The sequence below is a fragment of the Gopherus flavomarginatus genome, chromosome 13 (assembly GCF_025201925.1).
Source record: "Gopherus flavomarginatus isolate rGopFla2 chromosome 13, rGopFla2.mat.asm, whole genome shotgun sequence".
In the NCBI taxonomy this organism is placed as follows: Eukaryota; Metazoa; Chordata; order Testudines; family Testudinidae; genus Gopherus; species Gopherus flavomarginatus.
Window position 1 is genome coordinate 10,350,321 of NC_066629.1, and position 23,440 is coordinate 10,373,760.

At 44.6% G+C, this 23,440-nt stretch overlaps 1 protein-coding gene across 2 annotated transcripts in view; it reads left to right on the plus strand.

The window, feature by feature from the left end:
* Positions 1–21,944, plus strand: part of FEZ1 (fasciculation and elongation protein zeta 1) — a 163,338-nt gene extending 141,394 nt beyond the window's left edge. For both annotated transcript variants that reach the window (XM_050921709.1, XM_050921710.1), the window contains 2 exons: positions 14,848–14,913; positions 21,605–21,944. In XM_050921709.1, the coding sequence (XP_050777666.1) occupies positions 14,848–14,913; positions 21,605–21,621 (83 nt within the window). In that variant the 3' untranslated portion in view covers positions 21,622–21,944. The remainder of the gene's footprint in view (positions 1–14,847; positions 14,914–21,604) is intronic.
* The last annotated feature ends 1,496 nt before the right edge of the window (positions 21,945–23,440 follow it).

Genomic DNA, 23,440 nt, shown 5'->3' on the forward strand with positions numbered 1-23,440 from the left:
TGAGATTTATTCTCAACTCACATATGGCAGTCAGTTGGACTCTGAGCAAGAGCCAACCAGCCAAGCACTTGAGAGAGGTAATGTTCAGGACCACTTCAGAATCCTGCCCTATGCTGCCTAATATGCCTTCTCTAACCCTGGCCATTCCTGATGCTTCAGAGGAAGGAGACAAAAAACTGTCCCAGAATACATTAGGGTGGGGGGGAATCCTTTCCTGACTCCTGCTGGTGAACAGATGAAACCCTGAAGCATGATCTTTAGGGACGTAAGACATAATGCAGAGGTGAGGCCATGCCCCCTACCATCACAAGCAACCCCATCATACAATCACATTCATAAATTTGTCCAGCTTTCTTTTTTAAAATTAATTTTTTGCCCCCCTCAGCTCCTGTTGGGAGGTTGTTACAGAATCTCACCTCTCAGATGGCTAGAAACCTTTATCTAAATTTCCAGTCTTAATTTGTTTGTGGACAGTTTATACCCATTTATTCTTGCGCCAGCTTGTCCTTTAGCTTAAATATCTCTTCACTCTCCCTGATTTACCCCTTTTATAGACAGCAATCATATCCCCTCTCAACCTTCCTTTTGCTAGCTCTTTCAGTCTCCTCTCATAAGCTAGGCCTTCCCTGATAATCCCAGTAGTTCTGCTCTGTTCTGGTTCCTGTTTGAATTATTACACACAGTATGCCCAAATGAAGTTTTAGCAGTGCCTTGCACAATGGTGTTAGTGTATCTTTATCTCAGCTGGAAATGCCTCACTTGATACATTCTAGGATCACATTTGCCTTTTTTGTTGGTGCATCAAACTGGTGGGCACATTATCTTGTGACTGACCAACACACTCAGGTATCTTTCCTCCTCCGTCATTTCTAACTGTATCAGAAATTCTTATTATTAGACCCTAAGTGCCTGGCCTTGCAATTTGAACAACTGACTTTCATCCCATTTCTGTCACTCTCATCTTCAAGATCATCCAAACCTTTCTGTCTAATGTTCCAGTCCTCCTCAGTATTGACGATGCTCCCAGCTTTGTATCATCAGCACATTTCATTAGCGCACCGCTAACATAGAGTGGCCTATAGTGGTCTGTTCTCTTCAACTCTCCTATGTCTGTCATCTCCTCTCTCTGTCTGTGTGTCTCTCTCTGAATCTTTTTTTATTTTAATTCCTCACATGTGGTTATTGCATGGAGGAGAGTCTTGCAACATGCTCTGAAATTGTTGGGTTTCAACTCAGTTTTTAACTCTTTTAGCTGGTTGCTCTACAGTCATGAATATCTGATCTCCAGTTCTCATGAGCTTCATCCTGATGCGGTTAGCTGCATTATCTCTAAGGTGCATAACTATCTCAATGGAGTGGATGTTATAGCCAGCCCTCAATGCTTTGAGCATCTTAAAGATTAAAACCAGTTCCTTGAATTGGGACTTAGAAAATACAGTGTGGCGTGTCCTTGGTGTGTTTTCCTGCTACTGAGGCGGCTGCTGCACTCTGCACAATCTGAACTTTTGTGTGTTGTCTCCATCTTCTGCCCCAGATAATGTGAGTTACAGTAGTCCAGCTTGTAGGTGAGGAACTCATGGATCACTGGGAATAGTACTTTCTCTGAGATAAGCGGAATAATGTCCTGACATGCTAGAAATGGAAGAATGTATTTCTTGCCACTGTTTCTATCTAAGTGTATTGAATGACCTCCAAGACTTTGTACTATCTTGACAAACTGAGAATAGCTGCCTTTAATGGAAGGTGTAATCCATGTCTTGGCTAGGTTCTCAGTACATTATTTACATCTCATCAACGTTATTTAATCACTGTTGGGTTCAGAAGAAGTTGTGATTCTGAGTTGCCAGGCTGTTGTAGGCAACAGAACACATACTGGCTATGAAACCTGTATTGCTGACAAAGGGGGAGAATCTCTTCTGATGATCTGTCATAAATACTAAGGAAAAGGGCTGGAGGAGACATGATTTTTCTCTATAGGAGGGCTTTGAGACGTAAGAAGCAGCTGGCCCCTGACCCTTCCTGAATCCTGGAATTAATAAAACCATCGTAGTGCTGCACTATCCACTCCAGCCAGCTCTTGTATGGAGGTTGCCAGCACAGCGTGCCCAATCCTGTGAAAGGTGGCAGAGAGGTTGTGCAATGTTACTACTGAGATTTGGTTTCTGTCCATGGTCATAAGAGGTAGTTTGTCGGTACCACCCATACACTGTCTGTGCTGCAGTCAGCTTTTAATTCTGCTAATAAATTTTAGTCTAAGGTGCCACAAGTACCCCTGTTCTTTTTGCAGATACAGACTAACACGGATGCTACTCTGAAGCCTAATATCAATGGTACATGTTCTTGCAACTTGGTTCTCACTATGTTCTTGATTTTGGCTTAGGAAGGTATGATTGGAGAACATCAGCATTCTCTTCAGAGATTTATTCACATTTTATTACTCCAAATCAGAAGTCTAACCACGTGCTCAATTTGGAGGAAATAGTGTTTCAATCTTTGTTCAATTAGATCTTTCCAGTCCTCCTGCAAGGTTTGCCATTGCTTGCTAGTCCCTGCAGCGTGACCTGCAGAGTAAACATCGCAGAGGAGAAAGGAAGTTTGCTTACAAGTGACTGGATTTCTCTGCATACATTTGTGACATACCAGGATGCAAGCCAGACCAATGAGTAGCTGTGTCAGCCCTGCCCTGTAACCTGGGGTGCTCTTTACACTCCCTTGCTGCTATAGCCTCCAGCCTAGACTGCTCAGAAACAGCCTCCAGCATGTAAGTCATCCAAACCATGTCTGTGTGCTGCAACCAGCTAGCCACACACTCCCAGTCCCAAATTTTCCCCCCAGAAATGACAATCTGCATTGCCCAGCCCTCTCCTGGACTATATAAATATATTGAGTTTCTTATTCCTCTAAGGGAATAATATGCACACAACTTGTTACCAAGTGGAGTTATCCTAACACTTCAACTGGAGCACATCAGATTGGATAAAATAGTAAAACAAATTTATTAACAATGAAAAGAGATTTTAAGCGAATACAAGTAATGAGGTTTAAAGTCGGAAGTGGTTACAAGAAAAATAAAATGCTTACTAGTGCCTAAGTTAACGAACTATATTAGATTCAAAGCAGTTTTCTCACCACATGCTTTCAGCAGTCTTATGGACCAAACTCTTTAGGTCAGGACCCCTCCCCAAGAGGCCAACATCTGATTCCTTTGTCTCTTCAGGTGTAGTAAGTGAGATAGGCAAGGACAGGAGTGACTCTCCTTTTTACAGTCCTCTCCCCAGTTTGAGAAGCATTTCCAGCTGGAAGCAAGGCAACAAGCGGTCTGCATGGAATGAAACTCCATGGTTTCTTTGCTAAATGTAGATTTTTTGTCCTGCTCCCTTTCCTGCCACAGAATGGCCACTCAGCCTTGTTTACATCTGGCTGAGGCATCATCTTGCACTTTATCTCTGAGGAACTGGTTTGGCCACTCCCCAGCTTCTCTGGAAAACATACTTTAGTCATGATCTCATTTTATGTTTATAACTTCAAAGATAACACTGCTGTGTGCATTTTGCCCTGATATTATTGATTAGCAAATTATGAGTTTTAAATGATATCTCACAAGACATACCTTGTACAAAAATTATACTAGAGTATAGAATATGAACTCAGGGGCATATTCTGTCATTGGCGCAGCATTTCCACACTGCTCTTTTCATTCTCCCCTCTTCTTCAGAATATTTAAATTAGCTTATGTTGAGACAAAGCAGAGCTGAGGTCAGAGGTGAAGATTTTATACCCTCAGTTCCAAGTGTTAGAGAATGTTAGTGTGCTTTATAGCTTTCCATTTGCACTGTGGCTGGCAAGCACAGTGCATGACTCCTACATTGTGGGTCAGCAAGGGCAATCTATTCAGAGAAATCTAGTTGCTAACAACTAACTTTATATTCTGATTACACCAAATAGGGAAATTGGATTGGGGATTTTTTTTAAATTTGTTGTATTACTTTACATATTTATTAATGTTAATTTAAATTAAAAGCAGTTAACTGAAACACTAAGGATGTACACATCTTTATAGAAAGCATGCACAGGAACTCTGGGCCAGGTAGCCAGTGTGTACCCAAGGCACATTCTGTGTGGCCCTCCTAGGCCTCTCCTGCACAACTATGAAAATTAGAAACATAATTTTTTAAAAAAATGAAAGTTTAGATTCTGTTACCTGGCTTCTGGGCATGGTATGATATCAGCTTGTTGTACCATAATCTGTCCTGCTTTTACCCTAAACCACATACCAGGTGCTCATCCTAAACTGCTCTTCTGGTTTAGCAGCTACCTAGGGAATCCCTCCCTGACTGGCTATGATAAAGCACTCCTGATCAATAGTGAGGTGCTTCCTTTTCAAAATAAGAGTATTGTAGGTGTCTCTCTCTCTCTCTTTCTCATTGGCTCATGCAACTCAGCCTCTGCTGAGTCTGTCAATTAGTGCAAGGTGATAGTGAGTTTGTGATGAAGGAACTGGAGCTGAGACCCATCAGACTCCCCTCCCATAGGTCCATCAAGCATCCGTTAGGTAGCAACAACATTTAGTCCTTGCCGAGCTTGTCTAAATCAAAGTGGTGATTAGCAGGTGGGAGGCTGCTGTAGCTCATTAGCAATGCCCAAAGCCACAGAGATAAGTATTTATTTAAGAGCAAGGGATCCCTAGAAATCAAGTTTAAAAGTCAAGCACTCTGAAGTTATGAAATGCCAGAATTAAGGCTTGTGCAACCTTAATTCAGCCTCTTGAGCATATGTGTAATGATAAAGCCTGTAATTACATGATCACAAGCTATTAGTTTCATGGAACCCTGCAACTTTCAGTGGATGGTGTGTGAATTATTCTTATAAAACCATTATTTCTTCATGGGCTTCTCTGTAGTTCTCATTATAACAGTATCTCAGAGCTTCACAAATATGTTGAATTTATCTTCACACCACCACTGCAAGATGGGGCACTATTGCTATCCCAATTTTATGGGTGGGAATTGATACAGAGAGTGATAAGACAGGATTCCTGCTACAGATAAGAGCCTTCTTACATAATCCAGGTTTATTTTCTGAGTACAGTCCATCAGGGCCGGCTCTAGCATTTTTGCCACCCCAAGTGCAAAAAAAAAAGCCGCTCAGACTGTGCCGCCCCAAGAATGGATGGAATGCCACTCCTTAGCATATGCCACCCCAAACACGTGCTTCCTCCACTGTTGCCTGGAGCCAGCCCTGCAGTCGATGTTCTGAAATTAATGAGATAGGGATCCTGTGGAAAAAGTAACATGTGACTTTGTAATTAATGATTGTATCATAACGCATATGCATGTGGGAGGCAAATTAAAGTTGCACGGATACTCTTAGATACAGCATTTTCTAAAGTTTAAGTCCTTGACTTCACAACCTAAATAACATTTTTTTAAAACGTTCTGTCATATGCAACAGTAACAGACATTGCACATGTCATCAGCAGGGTTTGAACTCTAAACCTTCAGAACAAAACCTGGGGCAATGGAGAGTAGAGGAACATTTTTATGTGTCCTGTCTGCTTCAGAGTAACACTGGAGAACTAAGCTGAAGTGCAGATGGAGTCTTTGTGGTAGGCAGGCTCTCTGAAGCTGGGCACTATGCTCAGAGTAGATGAATTTTTCAAGTTTTTAGCTTCAAGTCTGTACATGTGCTACTGAGCATATGCAAACGATGACATTCTGGGTTTTTAATTTGGCCAAATCTGTGTGGATTTTTCACCGGGTTAGCAAAAAGCATCTATCTGACCATCCTGCATCCTCAATAAGGCATTTAAAAATACAGCCAGCTCTACTGACTCCTTTCCCCCTCATCTTAGCCTCCTAGAGGATCCTGCCGATCAGTTCCCTGGGGGAGTCAAAGTCTGCTTTTCTGAAGTCCAGGGTCCTTATTCTGCTGCTCTTCTTTCTTCCTTGTGTCAGGATCCTGAACTCTGCCAACTCACGGTCACTGCCTCCCAGTTTCCATCCACTTCTACTTTCCATACCAATTCTTCCCTGTTTGTGAGAAGCAGGTCAAGAAGAGCACAGCCCTAGTTGGTTCCTCCAGCACTTGCACCCAGAAGTTGTCCCCAACACTCTCCAAAACGTTCCTGGATTGCCTGTGCACTGCTATATTGCTCTTCCAGCAGATGTCAGGAAGATTGAAGTCTCCCAAGAGAACCAGGGCCTGTGATCTGGAAATTTCTGTTCGTTGTCCAAAGAAAGCCTCTTCTACCTCCACCTCCTGGTCTGGTGGTCTAAAGCACACGCCCACCACCACACCACCCTCGTTGCTCTCACCTCTAAACTTAACCCAAAGAGTCTCAACAGGCTTTTCTCCAGTTTCATACTGAAGCGCTGAGCAATTATACTGCTCTCTTACATACAGTGCAACTCCTGCACCTTTTCTCCCCTGCCTGTCCATCCTGAACAGTTTATACCCATCCATGACAGTGCTCTAGTCATGTGAGTTACCCCACCAAGTCTCTGTTATTCCAGTCACATCACAGTTCCTTGACTGTGCCAGGACTTCAAATTCTTCCTGCTTGTTTCCCAGGCTTCTTGCATTCATGTACAGACACCTAAGATAACTAGCTGATTGCCCTACTTTTTCAGTATGAATCAGGAGGCCTCCCCTGTTGCACCCTCCTCCTTGTGTTTCCCTCCAGTATCCCACTTCCCCACTTACCTCAGGACTTAGGTCTCCATCCCCCGGTGAACCTAGTTTAAAGCCCTCCTCACTAGGTTAGCAAGCCTGCCTGCAAAGATGCTTTTCTCTCTATTTGTTAGGTGGATCCCATCCCTTCCTAGCAATCCTTCTTCCTGGAACAACATCCCATGGTTGAAGAATCCAAAGCTGTCTCTCCAACACCACATGTGTAACCATGCATTTACTTCCAGAATTTGAGGGTCCCTACCTGGGCCTCTTCCTTGAACAGGGAGGATGGACGAGAACACGACTTGCACCTCAATCTCCTTTATCCTTCGCAGAGCCACGTAGTCTGCATTGACCCACTCAAGCTCGTTCTTGGCAGTATCATTGTTGCCCACATTGCAAAGTAGAAAGAAGTAGTGGTCCGAGGGCTTGATCTGTCTCGGCAGACACTCCGTCACATCCTGAATTCTAGCTCCAGGCACACTTCTCAAATTTCCCAGTCTGCATGGTAGATTTTTACCTTTATATATGATATTACATTATAATATTCTAATATTATATATTTAAGAAAAGTTAAACACTTCAGTGTTTCTGAATTGATTTCTTTAATGTCTATTACGTGAGTTTGAAACTTTGACTTTTTGTTCTGATTCAGAACAAAAATAGATTTCTATACTTTGGAATTTCAACAGAGATGGAAATTCCTCCTTCTAACCAGCTCTATTCAGTACCTTCATATTCAGATTAGGGATCTTTATTACTTGAGGTAAAGGAATAAGTGGTAGCAGATGTCACTTTTTAAAATCTTCTATGTGAATCAACCACTAGAGGGAGGATGTTGTATGCTAATTGCTAGACAACAGTAGAGTGAGAATCAGCATACTTGTGCCTTATTTTTGACTCTCTGGGTACGTCTACACTATGGGATTATTCCGATTTTACATAAACTGGTTTTGTAAAACAGATTGTATAAAGTCGAGTGCACGCGGCCACAGTAGGCACATTAATTCGGCGGTGTGCATCCATGGTCCGAGGCTAGCGTCGATTTCTGGAGTGTTGCACTGTGGGTAGCTATCCCATAGCTATCCCATAGTTCCCACGGTCTCCCCCGCCCCTTGGAATTCTGGGTGGAGATCCCAGTGCCTGATGGAGCAAAAATCATTGTCGCGGGTGGTTCTGGGTACAGCCTCACCCTTCCCTCCCTGAAAGCAGCAGACAACCATTTCACGCCTTTTTTTCTGGATGAACTGTGCAGACGCCATACCATGGCAAGCATGGACCCTGCTCAGATCAATACCGCAATCGTGGACTTTGTAAACACCTCGTGCATTCTTGTGCAGTCTATGCTGAACTGGGACCTGCAAAGCCAGGCGGGGAGGAGGAGGCGGCTACAGCAGCGCGGCGACGAGAGTGATGAGGACATGGACACAGAATTCTCTCAAACCGCGGGCCCTTGCGCTTCGGAGATCCTGCTGGTGATGGGGCAGGTTCTAGCTACTGAATGCCGATTTTGGGCCCGGGAAACAAGCATAGACTGGTGGAACCGCATAGTTTTGCAGGTGTGGGACGATTCGCAGTGGCTGCAAAACTTTTGCATGCGTAAGGGCACTTTCATGGAACTTTGTGACTTGCTTTCCCCTGCCCTAAAACTCCATAATACCAAGATGAGAGCAGCCCTCACAGTTGAGAAGCGAGTGGCAATAGCCCTCTGGAAGCTTGCAACGCCAGACAGCTACCGATCAGTCAGGAATCAATTTGGAATGAGAAAATCTACTGTGGGGGCTGCTGTGATGCAAGTAGCTAAAGCAATCATCAAGCTGCTGCTATGAAAGGTTGTGACTCTGGGAAACGTGCAGGTCATAGTGGATGGCTTTGCAGCAATGGGATTCCCTAACTGTGGTGGGCAATAGATGGAACCCATATCCCTATCTTGGCACCGGAGCACCAGGGCACCCACTACACAAACCGCAAGGAGTACTTTTCAGTGGTGCTGCAAGCACTGGTGGATCACAAGGGACGTCTCACCAATATCCATGTGGGATGGCCAGGAAGGGTTCATGATGCTCGCGTCTTCAGGAACACTAGTCTGTTTAAACGGCTGCAGCAAGGGAATTACTTCCCAGACCAGAAAATAACAGTTGGGGATGTTGAAATGCCTGTAGTTATCCTGGGGGACCCAGCCTACCCCTTGATGCCATGGCTCATGAAGCCATACACAGGCAGCCTGGACAGTAGTCAAGAGTTGTTCAACTACAGGCTGAGCAAGTGCAGAATGGTGGTAGAATGTGCATTTGGCCGTTTAAAGGCACACTGGCGCACATTACTGACTCACTCAGACCTCAGCCAAACCAATGCCCCCTTTGTTATGGCTGCTTGCTGTGTGCTCCACAATCTCTGTGAGAGTAAGGGGAAGACCTTTATGGTGGGGTGGGAGGCTGAGGCAAATCACCTGGCCGCTGATTACGCACAGCTAGACACCAGGGCAATTAAAAGAGCACACCAGGAAGCGGTGCACATCAGAGAAGCTTTGAAAACAAGTTTCATCACGGGCCAGGGTATGGTGTAATTGTTGTGTTTGTTTCCCCTTGATGAACACCCCCCCTTGATTGACTCATTCCCTGTAAGCAACCCACCCTTCCCCTTCGATTACAGCTTGCTTAAGGAAATAAAGTCACTATCGTTTAAAAAGCATGTATTCTTTATTAAAAAGTCAATATAACAAGAGGGAGAGAAATGACAAGGTATCCTGGGTGTGGTTTGGGAGGAGGATAGGAGGGAAGGAAAAGAATACTAAAAACATTTCAATGTAATGACAGCCTTTTGGTTGGGCTATCCACGAGGGTGGAGTGGGCGGGTGCACGAAGCCTTCCCCCACGCGTTCTTACACGTCTGGGTGAGGAAGAAATGGAACATGGTGAGTGGTGAGGGTGGTTACACAGGGGCTGCAGCGGCACTCTGTGACCTCGCTGCTCTTCCTGAAGCTCCACCAGACGTCAGAGGATATCAGTTTGATCACGCAGCAGCCCCAGCGTTGCATCCCGCCACTGCATATCTTCCTGCCTATACTTCTGATCTTCCTGGCACCACCTATCATCTCGAGCATCCTTCCTGTCCTCACGTTCACTGGCATCTTTCCTGTAATTTGATACCACGTCCTTCCACTCATTCAGATGAGCTCTTTCATTGCGGGTCACTTCCATGATTTCCGAGAACATTTCGTCTCGTGTCTTCTTTTTCCTCCGCCTTATCTGAGATAGCCTTCGGGATGGAGTAGGGAGACTTGAAAAATGTGCAGCTGCATGAGGGAGGGAAAAAAGGGAGAGAAGTATTTAAAAAGATACATTTTACAGAACAATGGTTATACTCTTTCACAGTGAACAACACTATTCACCTTACATAGCACATGTGATTTCACTACAAGGTCGCATTAAATATTGAGTGCCTGCGGCTCTGGTATTAGAGATCTCACAGACGTAGGCCTGGGCATCAGAATTCAGCTTGCATGCGTCCATGGTAAGCCATTGTCTTCCGGCTTCTGCAGCCTTCATATACACAGTGCCCTCCTTTCCCAAAAACCAAGCAAATCCCGTTCAGTGCTGCTTCTTTCCTGTTAACATGCAGCAGCAGAAGCCACCCCCGCCCTCCAATTCTGTGGGATGATCGCTTTACCCCTCCCCCCGACCACATGACTGGTCTCATGGAAGATCACTACTAATCACCCCCCTTCCCCCCCCCACCGCATGGCTGGTAGCAGGGAAGATCCTTGATAGCCAAACGCGAAAAAGCTCGGTGCTATTTCCCTCCCCCTGCTTGGCTATGTGCAAGGAAGGATTTCTTTTAAGCAACAGGCAAACAGCCCAGTAGGAATGGCCATCTCTTTTCCCTTACTTAAATTCCTGAATTTCAACCAGATTACCATGAACGATATCACTCTCCTGAGGATAACACAGCGAGATAAAGAACGGATGTTTCTTGAATGCCAGCAATCACCGGGACCATACGCAGCTATGCTTTGTCATGCAATGATACCCGATTACTTGCTACATGTATGGCATGGTAAAGTGTCCTACCATGGTGGATGGAACAAGGCTGCCTTGCCCAGAGACCTTCTGCAAAGGCTTTTGGAGTACCTCCAGGAACACTTCATGGAGATGTCCCTGGAGGATTTCCGCTCCATCCCCAGACATGTTAACAAACTTTTCCAGTAACTTTACTGGCCGCGAATGCATCCCAAGCCCTCATGGCAAATCAATCATTAAAAAACACTTGTTTTTAAACCATGTTTTATATTTACAAAGGTACACTCACCAGAGGTCGCTTCCATGGCTTCACTGTCTGGGCTAGTGGCTTGAGAGGGCTGGGAGGGTAATTCCGTCTGGGTGAGAAAAAGCTCCTGGCTGTTGGGGCTAACGGAGTGCTGTGTGCTGTCTGCAAGGTCGTCCTCCTCTTCCTCCTCCTCCTCCTCCTCATCTTCCCCCTCTGCAGAATCCTCAGCCATGGTTGAGATTACAACCCCCACCTCGGAATCCACGGACAAGGGTAGTGTAGTGGTGGCGCAGCCCCCTAAAATTGCATGAAGCTCAGAGTAGAAGCGGCATGTTTTCGGCCCTGACCCGGACCTTCCGTTTGCTTCTTTGGTTTTCTGGTAGGCTTGTCTGAGCACCTTAACTTTCACTCTGCACTGCACTGAGTCCCTGGTGTGGCCTTTTTCCATCATAGCCTTGGAAATTTTTTCAAATATTTTTTCATTTTGTCTTTTGGAACAGAGTTCTGTTAGCACTGAATCCTCTCCCCATATAGCGATCAGATCCAGTACCTCCCGTGCGGTCCATGCGGGTGCTCTTTTTCTATTCTCAGGAGACTGCATTGCTACCTGTGCTAATGAGCTCTGTGTGGTCACCTGTGCTATTCGGCGCTCCACACTGGCCAAACAGGAAATGAAATTCAAAAGTTCGCGGGGCTTTTCCTGTCTACCTGGCCAGTGCATCCGAGTTCAGATTGCTGTCCAGAGCAGTCACAGTGGAGCACTGTGGGATACCGCCCGGAGGCCAATACTGTTGATTTGCGGCCACATTAACCCTAATCCGATATGGTAATACCAGTTTTAGTGCTACTCCTCTCGTCGGGGAGGAGTACAGAAACCGATTTAAAGAATCCTTTATATCGATATAAAGGGCTTCTTAGTGTGGACGGGTGCAGCGTTAAATCGGTTTAACACTGCTAAAATCTGTTTAAATGCATAGTATAGACCAGGCCTCAGAGTGGAATGTGGTTTAATGGTTCAAATGTAACTTCCAGACAAGATAACCAAATACTGTACATAGATTTGGCACAATCATTCTGAAATGCAGTATGACTAAGTGAATGAGACTTGCACTGGCTATCTTAGAGACCTGAGTTCTACTTTCAGTTCTGTGAGAGGTAATCTTGTATAATTACCTTACTGGATCTGTAAAATAGGGGGAAATTATACCTGTCTCCCTACTAAGTGAGGCGTGTGAAGCCTGTTTCAAAGGGTCAGGAAGTTCACAGAAATATAATATGTGGTAGTGGTGAGATTTGAACTCCTGTTTTCATAGCCTCCAGACTTTTGTACGTCTTTCACATACATTCTCCCTGACACTCATAAAAATCAATACTTTTAACAATACTGAGGGAGCCAGAGCTATGATTCACATTTAGAGGCCTGTCCCATGAATATGTGGATGGGTGACGATCCTACCAGGTGCTCTCTCCAAGCATTCACTTAACATTTTTCCATGAGTGCTTCCCTAAACTGCTCTTCATTGAATATTCACATTAAACAGCTCCCCAGGCATCCTCCTAAACTATTCCTTCCTCAGTGCACACAGCAAACCACTCCCCAGATTCTCACCATTAACCTGAGGTGTGCATTTAACTAATTCATCAGGTGATCGCACTGAAGAGCTGAATTAAACACGGAAGTTGTGGAACTCATCTAGACTCTGCCCACAAATGAAGATTCACACAACTTAAGTTGGATGCCACTCATGGCAGCTGTAAAGATGTTAAAAATATGATCAGGTTTCCTCTCTGGCCTCCTCAGACTCCCTGTGAATGGAGCTGATGGATTCCTTGGGCTCAGCTCCCCTCGTTGGCATTCAGATTTGCCAATGGACTCCTCTGGGCTTCTCACGTTTGAGAGCCTCACCTGGCTTCTTATGTCTGGATTCCTTTGGAGATCAGATGACCAGCTGGGCTTTGTTGGACACCTTAGGCTTGAGTCCTTCCCAGCTGAATAAAATAATAAATGGTGGTACTCTCCAAAAATGCCACCTATTTCTGGGGCTCCCCAACCAGTGACTATTTGGTTTGGCCCAAGCCTTTATTTTTTTTTAATTTGGAACTGCCAGTAAGCCAAAAAAAACGTTATTCACCCAGCTCTAGACAAGATGTAATGGATAGATGAAGCAGACAAATGGGCAGGATGAGGGAGGGTGAAATAACAATATAATAGAATGTATTCACATAGATTTACTGGGTGCACAATGCACAGGTGTAGGAAGACAATCAGTAGCAGAGCCAGTTCAAATTTCTCTCTCTCTCTCTCACACACACACACACACACACACACACAAAATCACCTTTGTGCTGAGAGCAAGCATGAAAAACTTCAGCCTAAAAAGAATGTTTGCTATGAAAGGAGCATTACAACCTCAACAATAGCACGCACTAGCACATCTGCTACAATAGAGGAATCATTCCTATTGGAGTAGAATGTGGATGCCAGGAGGGCTGGAACAATTTGTATAGTGGAGGTGCTGAGAGCCATTGAACCAAACTGTAAACCCTGGGTATGATGAAAACTGTTTTAAGACAAGAGGTGTTGCAGCACCCCAACACCCTTAAGTCTAGCACCTATGGTGGAAGCTATTTAACAATGACTAGCAGCAGTATAGAAAGTGAAGAGGAATCTCATGTCCACTTTAAACTACAAAAGAGTTTATTGTGGCCAAGTGTTAGAACTGAGTGGGATTTACTAGGTTTACAGCTATGCTCTTTTGAACTTTAATGGGTCAAGAACTTGCTATTAAGTGTTTCTTTAAAGCAGTCAGCTTCTACACAACCCAGTGACCCTAACACCATTATAGGATATTGATTTTAATAGTAGTTCTCAGATTACAGCAGGGATCAGCAATCTTTGGCACGCGGCTCGCCAGGGTAAGTGCTCTGGCAGGCCGGGCTGGTTTGTTTACCTGCAGCATCCACAGGTTCGGTGAATCGCATCTCCCACTGGCCACGGTTCACCACTCCAGGCCAATGGGGGATGCTGGAAGCAGTAGCCAGCACATCCCTTATCCTGTGCCACTTCCCGCATCCCCCATTGGCCTGGAACGGCAAACCGTGGCCAGTGGGAGCTGCCCTTTGGAGGCTGCAGGTAAACAAACTGGCCCAGCCCGCAAGAGTGCTTACCCTGGCGAACCGCATGCCAAAGGTTGCCGATCCCTGGATTACAGTCTCAATTACACTAGTGTAAATCTGGAATAATCCCATTTATCTCCATGGAATTGCTCTGATTTATACAACTGTACCTGAGTTCAGAACCTGGCTCCAAGAGAGGCAATTGCTACTCACTACCTCAACATTACTTCCAGCAGCACCCTAGAGTGCCCTGGAAATCTAGCCCAACAGGGCTTGTATAGAAAAATCTAATGAGATCACAGACCAAGGTATCATGTCTGCAAAACATTGCAAATTATTCCTTATTGCGCCCCCAGGATCAGCATGACCATCCTGTCTTATTACTCAGGAACTTAAACTTAAGTAATTAAATGAGAGAGAGATAATGTGGTACTGATTCTGGGCAACAGCTCTGGAAACTTCTGGGAGTTCTTTAATTTTTATTCTGTATATTTTCACAGTATCAACTGTTTGTACAATTTCACAGCACAACAGGGTCCATGTTCATACATGTGCGCACATACATGCTTACACATAGCCCTCTTCCACACCTACACCACATACCTGATAGATATGGGAAACTCCCATTAATTGAACTGGCAATTCCTTGTGTCCTGTGGTGGGGGTATAAGGTCCCTGGTTTCACTGAACAATTTCTAGGCCCTGGCTGAAAGCCAGGCATTGGTGTGTGGCTGAAGACATAATATTCTTCTGCCTTTCAAGGGTCATTCTCATGATTGTTTCCTCTTTTTCCAGTTCTTTTTGCAATGAAGGAGGATAACGAGAAGGTCCCTACATTGCTAACGGACTACATTTTAAAAGGTAAAATTTACAACCCCCAAACAACCAAGACAGCTCTAGATACCGGGACAATTTTTGCCAACTCAACAATTATTATTTTCTGAAGACCAACAGTGAGCTTGGCCTTTACAAACATATCCAGAGACATTTCAGGCTGGAAATAAGCCATACGTTTGTTCCAGTAGTTAATTGTTCTCATTGTTAAAATTAACCAAGAGTCATGGTGGATTCTGCATCACTGGCACATATAAAATCAAGATGTTTTGGGGGAGGTTCTATGTCCTATGCTATACAGGAGGTCAGACTAGAGAATCATAATGGTCCCTTCTGGCCTTGGGAGCTATGACTACACTGGTCCAGGCCCAAAAACCTTTCATCTTGACTCAAACAAAACTGTTCAGGTAATGGTAGAAACTCAAGTGGGTGCAAAAATCTTGCATACATCATCGTTGAACAGCTTCGTGGAAAAGTTTGTTTGAGGACCTTGCATTGTGTCCATCAGGGAGCATAGTGCTGTTATGCTCAGTGGGTTTTGGATTAAATCATACAGCCTTCATACTGCAGGTCATGATGTGGTGCAAAGCAGCACACAAAGAAATAAATTAATTACAGTTGCTTAACATTCATCATTTAATTACTCAAGAACAGTATTTTTTCTGTCCTGTAAATAGTAATAGACAACATTCACAATAATATTTAATAATTAAAAGTAATGAGTAATCACTTAGTTAAATCACTTATTTAGTATTTAGTGCAAATTACTTACAGACTGTACCTTACTTCACTAAGGACAAGAACTGTATCATATTTGTAGACCAGTTTGCTTTACCAGAAACCATAGTATAATTTACTGGTTAGTATAATTTTGAATAATTCAGTAATAAGTAGAGCAACAAAATGAGCAACAGCAAAGGTTAAATGTGAATCACATAATATAAATATGTAAAAGATGCAGCTAAAGGACCAATTTTATCAGTTTCCCCCTTGAGGATCCTGTCTCTCTCACTGAGCTACTTTATACTCCTTCTGCCAAAGGTGATACAACTTCATTCTACAACCCAAAATGTTAATTAAAAATTTAAATTTACAAATTTAGGTACAGGGATCTCTTTGACTTGTCCAATCATGGTTTCAAATTCAGGGGTAAAACATCAATTCCATTAGTCAATTGGACACATGTTCCCTCCATAATTGTATTTTGTATGCTGTGTAACCTCCATTTCCCACATATGTGGTGCTGGTCTATTCCAGGCACTCAGCCATACTGGGCACACAAGATGAGCCCTCTCTGAGGGTTCCGTCTCGTCATTACTAAGCCCCAGCTTAGTTGCATGGCCGCAACGGCATCACACTGGTAAACCAATCTAATGTACATTTCCATGCAGCAATCCACAGTAGTTACCTACCACCAGCCATGAAAGTGTGTTACTAGTACCTGAGGTGTCTTGGTCCTTCCCTAAAGACAGAGTCCTCTAGAACTTGCACCAAGGGGAAACACATTCAGGTTTTGTAGCTATTTCTCTTTTTAGTTAGTGGTAAGAGACATAAACCTGCATGGCCCCTCTAAGAGGGCTGCAGTCAGGAGTTAGTATAACTACCAAAGCCAACTCAAGGAAGACATAAGCTTCCTTTAACACTTGTGTCTCGTCCTTATATCAATTTAATATTTGCTTGTCAGTGACAAGATCTGGCACCTTCCCTGCCTCCAGGCCTTGAAGTTTAAGTCTCATTAATATGTACATACTGTAATGGGTTGGATCACAGAAACCCCCTTGGGAACTGCCAACTGATGTGCCAAGACTACTTCTGCCCCAGCTTTCCCTGCCAGCCTGGGACTCCAGCACCCTGTCTTGTTGAGCGAGACATGCCAGTCTGCTCCAACACAGACCCAGGGTCTGAACCACATGCCCCAAAGCTGCAGACTTAACTGAAAGCAACTTACAGATGCGTTCCTGTCTTTAACACTCAGATGCCCAACTCCTAATGGGTCTAAAACCCAAATATATCTGTTTTATCCCGTATAAAGCTTATACAGGGTAAACTCATAAATTGTTCGCCGTTTATAACACCGATAGAGAGATATGCACAGCTGTTTGCCCCCTCCCAGGTATTAATACATACTCTGGGTTAATTAATAAGGAAAAAGTGATTTTATTAAGTATAGAAAGTAGGATTTAAGTGGTTCCAAGTAGTGACAGACAGAAAAAAGTGAATTAGCAATTAAAATAAAATGGAACATGCAAGTCTATGTCTAAGAAAACTGAATACAGATAAAACCTCACCAGTTCCAGTAAGCTTCCTTTTACAGACTAGTCTCCTTCTAGTCTGGGTCCAGCAATCACTCGCCACCTGTAGTTACTGTTCTTTGTCTCTTTCAGGCATCCTTGGGGGTGGAGAGGCTCTCTGTTTAGCCAGCTGAAGACAAAATTGAGGGGTCTCTCACAGGCTTAAATAGACTTTTTCTTGTGGGTGGGGGACCCCTTCCTCTCTCCAATGCAAAGTCCAGCTCCAAGTTGAAGTTTTGGAGTCACATGTCCATGCATGACCGAGTTTCTTACCAGCCAAGCCACATTCCTGGGAAAGCTCTGATGTGGCTTGGCATCTTTGAGTTCACTGTTGGCTTAAGTGGTTCTTGACTGGGCACTTGATTTGCACATTCCTTTGTCAAGAAGCTGACCAAATGCTTTACTAAGGTTATCCAGCAAGTATACAGTCAATATTCCTAACTTCAAGTACAAAAATGGTACATGCATACAAATAGAAGGAATGTATTCACTAGATCATAACCTTTACATAGATATGTTACATGGCATATGCAGCATAAAACATATTCCAGTTATATCATGTATACATTCATAAGCATATTCCCATGAAGCTTTATGGGGTGCACCGTCACACATACCCTTGCCCCATACATTCCCTTCTTAGCCAAAGTATGGTTTTCAGCCTCATCATTATTATGCCCAATTAACTGATTAACCTTTTCCAGGGTTTCATTTAGTGCAGTGGTTTTCAAACTTTTTTCTGGCAACTCAGTTGAAGAAAATTGTTGATGCCCCCACCCCTAGCTAAATGCAGAGCGAGTGCTCGGGGCGGGAGCAGCACGCAGAGCCCTATTCCCCCCCCTTCCCCTGAAGCCAGACTGCTGCTGGCCACTTCTGGGCTGGCCACTAGCACCGCCTATGGGACTTTTAATGGCCCAGTCGGCAGTTCTGACCAGAGCTGCTGTGACCCAATGTCACGTCCCACAGTTTGAAAACCAATGATTTAGTGCCTTAGAAATATTATTCATATTTATTATTGTAACTCCTCCTACAGAGTAGGCATATGGTACTTTCAAGTCCAGTTTACCAGTGTCTCTAGTGTAATTGTAGCCAAATGCATCTGTCTAGCCCATTGACCACATTGAGTCTCCTTAATACCAAGTTCATACATACCAGGCATTGGAATTCCTGTTGTCTTGGGTTTCATCCGACTGCCCACTTGTAGTTGTAGTGTGTGATGAGTTTGCAGAGTTTGGTGGCTGGGAGTTCCAAGTTGTTTGTTTCATTTGGTTCCGTTTCATGATCCAAATCCATAGTCCCACAGACAAAAAGTATTCTAGTAACAAAGCCATTCTGTAAAATATCAATAATAGCAGTATCTTGCTTCCCCTTTAAATATTTTCACCTGATTAATGTGTAGCCATTTGTCCCACATCTGCTTTCCTTTATCAGTGCACACCATGTACACCATCAGGCTGTGTTTTCCCCCTCACAATGTTATAAGGACCTTCCTAATTCGGTTGCAAGGGGTGTCCTTTGATCTGAGTCTATTACCCAGAGGAGCTCCCATCTTGTTAAGACGTGTCCTAACATAACCATACTAGTTTTAGGTAATAGGCCAGGATAGTCAATTTGCAACTTAACCCAAGGTCCTTCTGTTTGTTGATATCCTAATTTGGCCTTGTTTTTTGTAGACCCTGGATTAAGTTTGGGCACATACCAAAAAGTTCTCAATATAATGTTTAATGACTTGCCTCATCTGTAGCAACCAACCTATTTGCTGACTATGAAACGCTGTGTTTTCAGTTCCCTGATGCCCTACAGTAGGCAGTTTATGATATATGTATATACATGCAGTTTTCAGGTCTTTAGGGATAACCCACACTAATGCATCTGAGGCTTAAGCCATCCATACATTTTCTCCGCAGCGGAACTGCATTATCCTCAGTGGGATCCCCTTATGTTGTGAGGGTTCTGCACTTCCAACAAGTTTTTGTATGGTGATGTCTCATTTCTGCAGGCCTGCCAACTCAAAATCTTTCCACTGTATCTTAACAGCACTGACAGGGCCTGAGCTGCATTTTTAGCTCCTAGGTCAGCCTTTTTTTCTTCCACTTCACACCCAAGGAAGATTTAGCCATTATCACAGCCAGCATCATCCCTTTTGCCAGAGCAATTGACATTATACACTTTTGCATCTATAAACACCAATTATTAACAGAAAAGATTTGATTGCTTAAAATCAAAGATGGTTTCAATGTATACAATAAAATATAACAAAATAACGTTGTATCTTATAAACTTATTACAACCTTAAAAAAATGATCAGGTCTTTTTAGCTTCAATTTTTTAAAAAGTTGATATCACAGAAAAACACAAGGAGTGGAGACTGAGACTGACTAGGTGACAGGAATAGGACTGGGACAAAGAGCCAGTAGTGGGAAAGAGATGGGACTTGGATGGGGTGAGTTGGAGGCGAAGGGGCAGAAGTCCTCAAGCTTGGGGAAAATGGACAGAACAGTCTGCCCATTAGAGAACATTCCCCTTCAGAGCCTGGAATGGAATCCAAGATTCCTGAGTCTCTCCATTTCTCTGCTCTCAGCAAATATCAGTGAAACCCACTGGCAAAGTGTCCCACGACCCCCTCAACAGCTGATCCATGTAGAGGATTACAGTCTAGTAATTCTATTAGTTACTCCATTAGCTCATCAGAGCTCTGTGCAGTGGATCTAAAGGTTCCAGTCCTGCTAATGACCCATGTTAATGTCCATATTATGCTACATGATAGAACTTCTGGTTTTTCAGTTTGTCTTTTTTAAAAACTAGGCAATTACACCAAAAATTAAAAGAACATTATTAAGTTTGCAAAGTCAAGCACTCAAAAGGTAAGAAATGCAAGAATTAAGATTGCCTGCACAGCCTATATGCATTATGACACAGTCTTTAATTTCATAATCACATGCATTTTTTCCACAGGACTTCTACCCACCACTTTAATTCTGCCTATCTTCTGACTGACTTTGCAACCTTAATGTTCTTTTCATGTATTGTTTTGTATGTAATGCACTAGTATAGTGTAATACTAGAGGCCTAGTTTCAGCTGGTGTAAGGGCCTGGTGGGGGGGCCTCAGCCCTCTCAGGCACAGGCGGGGAGCCAGTCCGCCTTGCTCCATGAGTTGGGTGAGCTCTCGCCTTAGCCTGGTGAGGCAGGAAGCAGTCAGGAGCTCAGGCCCTCAGGCGGGGTCTGAGCAAACAAACAGTATATAAGCCCAGGCCCTGAGACAGGGCAGGGCAACACACAGTTCAGGGCTCAGGCCCTTCTCAGGCCAGTGAGAGGGGGAGTCTACCACCCCTGGAAGGGTGGCAGGAGGGACGCAGGCCCTCCCACTCCACTGCATCCCAGCCCGGGGCCCTAACAGCAGCAGGCAGTCTGCTGCTGTGTCAGTGGGGATCCTGGCCGCAACACACTGACATTGGTTCAGGGTCTCCTGGAGCCAGACTAGAGTCAGCTACCCCCAGGCCACTTCCAATCTCCCCCCCCGTTGGTACCTGTGTGTCCTCTACGTCTTCCGCAACATCCCACACCATGTGCTCCTCAGGATACTGAGCACTGGGTAAGCGGGGCTGGTCCTTGGGATACCAGGCGCAGGGAAGTTCAGGCGGCTCCTCAGGATACTGGGCAAGGGGAAGGCCCAGCTGGTCCTCCTCAGGGTAGGAAGGACGGGGAAGGCCCAGCCAGTCCTCCTCAGGGTAGCAAGCACAGGGTAGGCTTGGCCAGTGCTCCTCAGGGTAGCAAGCACGGGGCAGGCTCGGCCCAGCAGGAGCTAGGGCACCAGCATCTGTCCTCTCCAGTGGCCAGCAGCCAACTGAGCGCTGGGGCCGGGCCCTTATACTTCCTGTCCCGCCCCTTGACTTCTGGGGGGGCGGGAACAGTTGGCAGTGGCTCCGCCCACTTCGGCATCTGTTCCGGCTCGGCCCTCTCAAGCACGGCTGGGAACCAGGCCGCCTTGCCACAGCTGGGCACAGAAGAAATGGGGGGAATGTTGTGAAGCTGATTATGGCTCCCTGATTCTCTGACCACCAGTCAGAGCCTCACCTTGTGGCTACTCTAGGGGCTACTCTAAACCCCACCAGCTGGTAATAGTACCTATGGGACCAGTAGCGGCTGCTCTCTGGTTATACCCCTTCCCTTTCTTTCCTTATTTGCTACATCAAGGCAGCAGAAACAGAGATGGCTGGATGAAGTATATAGTAAGTATATAGTGTGGAGCTATTGAACCATTGCAGGGACAGTCCAGGCTAGTGATAACCATGTGCAATGTTTATGTTAGAAACAATGCGCTTGTCTGCCAGTGTTCTCAGTCACTACATCTCTAAGAGGTGAAATATTTTCCTGCCTCATACTAGAGCAACCAGGTCCTGAATGATCTCATTTTTCTCTCTTCCAGTGCTCTGCCCTACCTAATCTGCCTTTGGACCCGCAGTGGAACACAAGACAACAAGGCCAGAGTCATTCCATCACAGGGACTGCATGATAAACTCCAAAACATGTATTTAAAAATGTATAGCATTAACCTGGATTAAACATAAGCAAAAACTATTCCTTTCCTGTTGGCTTCTAGTCCTAGTAATCATTGAATGCAAAAGTGAAGGCAGGTGCTGCTATTTTCTCTCTTTGCCACCTGACATAATGAAGACAGTCCTTCACCACACCCTATGTATTTTTGGTCCAGCTTCCCAAAACATATCACACTATGGGACTAATTTTGAAATACTGAAATAAACTTTCATTTAATTAAAAGTTGTCGCACTTCTTGGAGAAGCAGCTGCCTTACACCAGCTTTGAATTCAGATTCTCATGGCTGGGGTCCTTACCCCCTCAAACAGACAAATATAAACTTTGGAAAAGAAAATACTTTATGCTCTTTACCTCTTTTATTTCTTTGGCACCATGGATTTGTTTTACAAAATGTTAAGACAGAAAAGATGGACATCCTGAGGTCTCTTCCAACCCTAATCTTCCATGATTCTATAGTAGGATTCTCAGTGGAAGGTGAAGCTGTCCATAGAGTCATAAATAGCTGAGCTAACGTGCCAATCCGAGCCTTAGCATGAATCAGGAATATTCACATCTCCATCCCCATGTATCTATGCTCTAAACTCTAAAGCCAAATCCATCACTTGTTACTGAGTCTGAAGTGCCAGTATCTTGATTAACTCATCTGTATCAGAGTCCATTGTATCTGCTACACAGAGTAATTATGTAGCAGGTGTAGTAAATTTTCAAAGGTCCCTCATAATTGTACCTAATACTTGGCTAATAGTCGGCACTGTGATAGGGTGTCCACCTCAAACAACACAGAGCAGGTTAAATGTTGTCAATTAACTTGTTTTGGGGGAAGAGCCAGGGATTGAAAGGCTAAATGAAGATGGAGCCCAGCTAAGAGGGAATAAATAGGTGGGGCTCTTATAAAGCCAAAAAGTTGGCAGTAAAGGGGCTTTAAGGAAAGTAGTCTGTAGTTTCTCCCTGGGTGAAGAGAGGTGTGTTTGGGGCTACTGAGTTAGGTAGGCTGCAGTCACCTGCTGGGCAGAAGGCATTTGGGCTCATAAAAGTGGAAAGAGGGGGTTGCCAGAAGATAGGAATAGAGACATAGGAAAGAGTCCAGGGGAAACCGTAACAGGGTCTGGATGCAAGGAGACCATAGTTACTGGAAATAGAGTCCCTTGACTGGATCCTGGAGTAGTGGGTAGGTCTGGGTTCCCCTACCAGCCAGCCAAAGACTGCCTGGGACAGTTGTCCAATGAGACTTTGATACCACAGAAGGGGATCTTGCAGCAAGCCTGAGTTCTGAAGAAGTACTCTGAGTCCCAGACAGAGAAAGGGGGGCCCCTGTGCAAAGAAAGGGCATCAGACCTGGAAGGAGCTAATCCCCTAAACTGCTGAGAGGAGGCACCCTAGAACTGAGTGAGTTGTATTGCAGGCACATACACAAAATCCCATATTTACATAGGCAAGTGAACATTTATTTGCCCAGTTACTTACTGAGTACACACACACACAGGAATTTACACAGAAACCAGATTCAAATTTCACAGCAGTTAAGAAAGCCTCTTTAAAAACTAGGGGCTAGATCCACAAAGGGGCTTAGGCATTGCAGTGCCTCACTTTTAAGAACCTTGTCACCAGTGGAATCCACAGCTCAGACTTAGGTAACCAGGGTTCCAGATGCAATGCATGGGGAGAGACAAGCGCCCAGGAATGGAATCCACGAAAGCCAGCACTC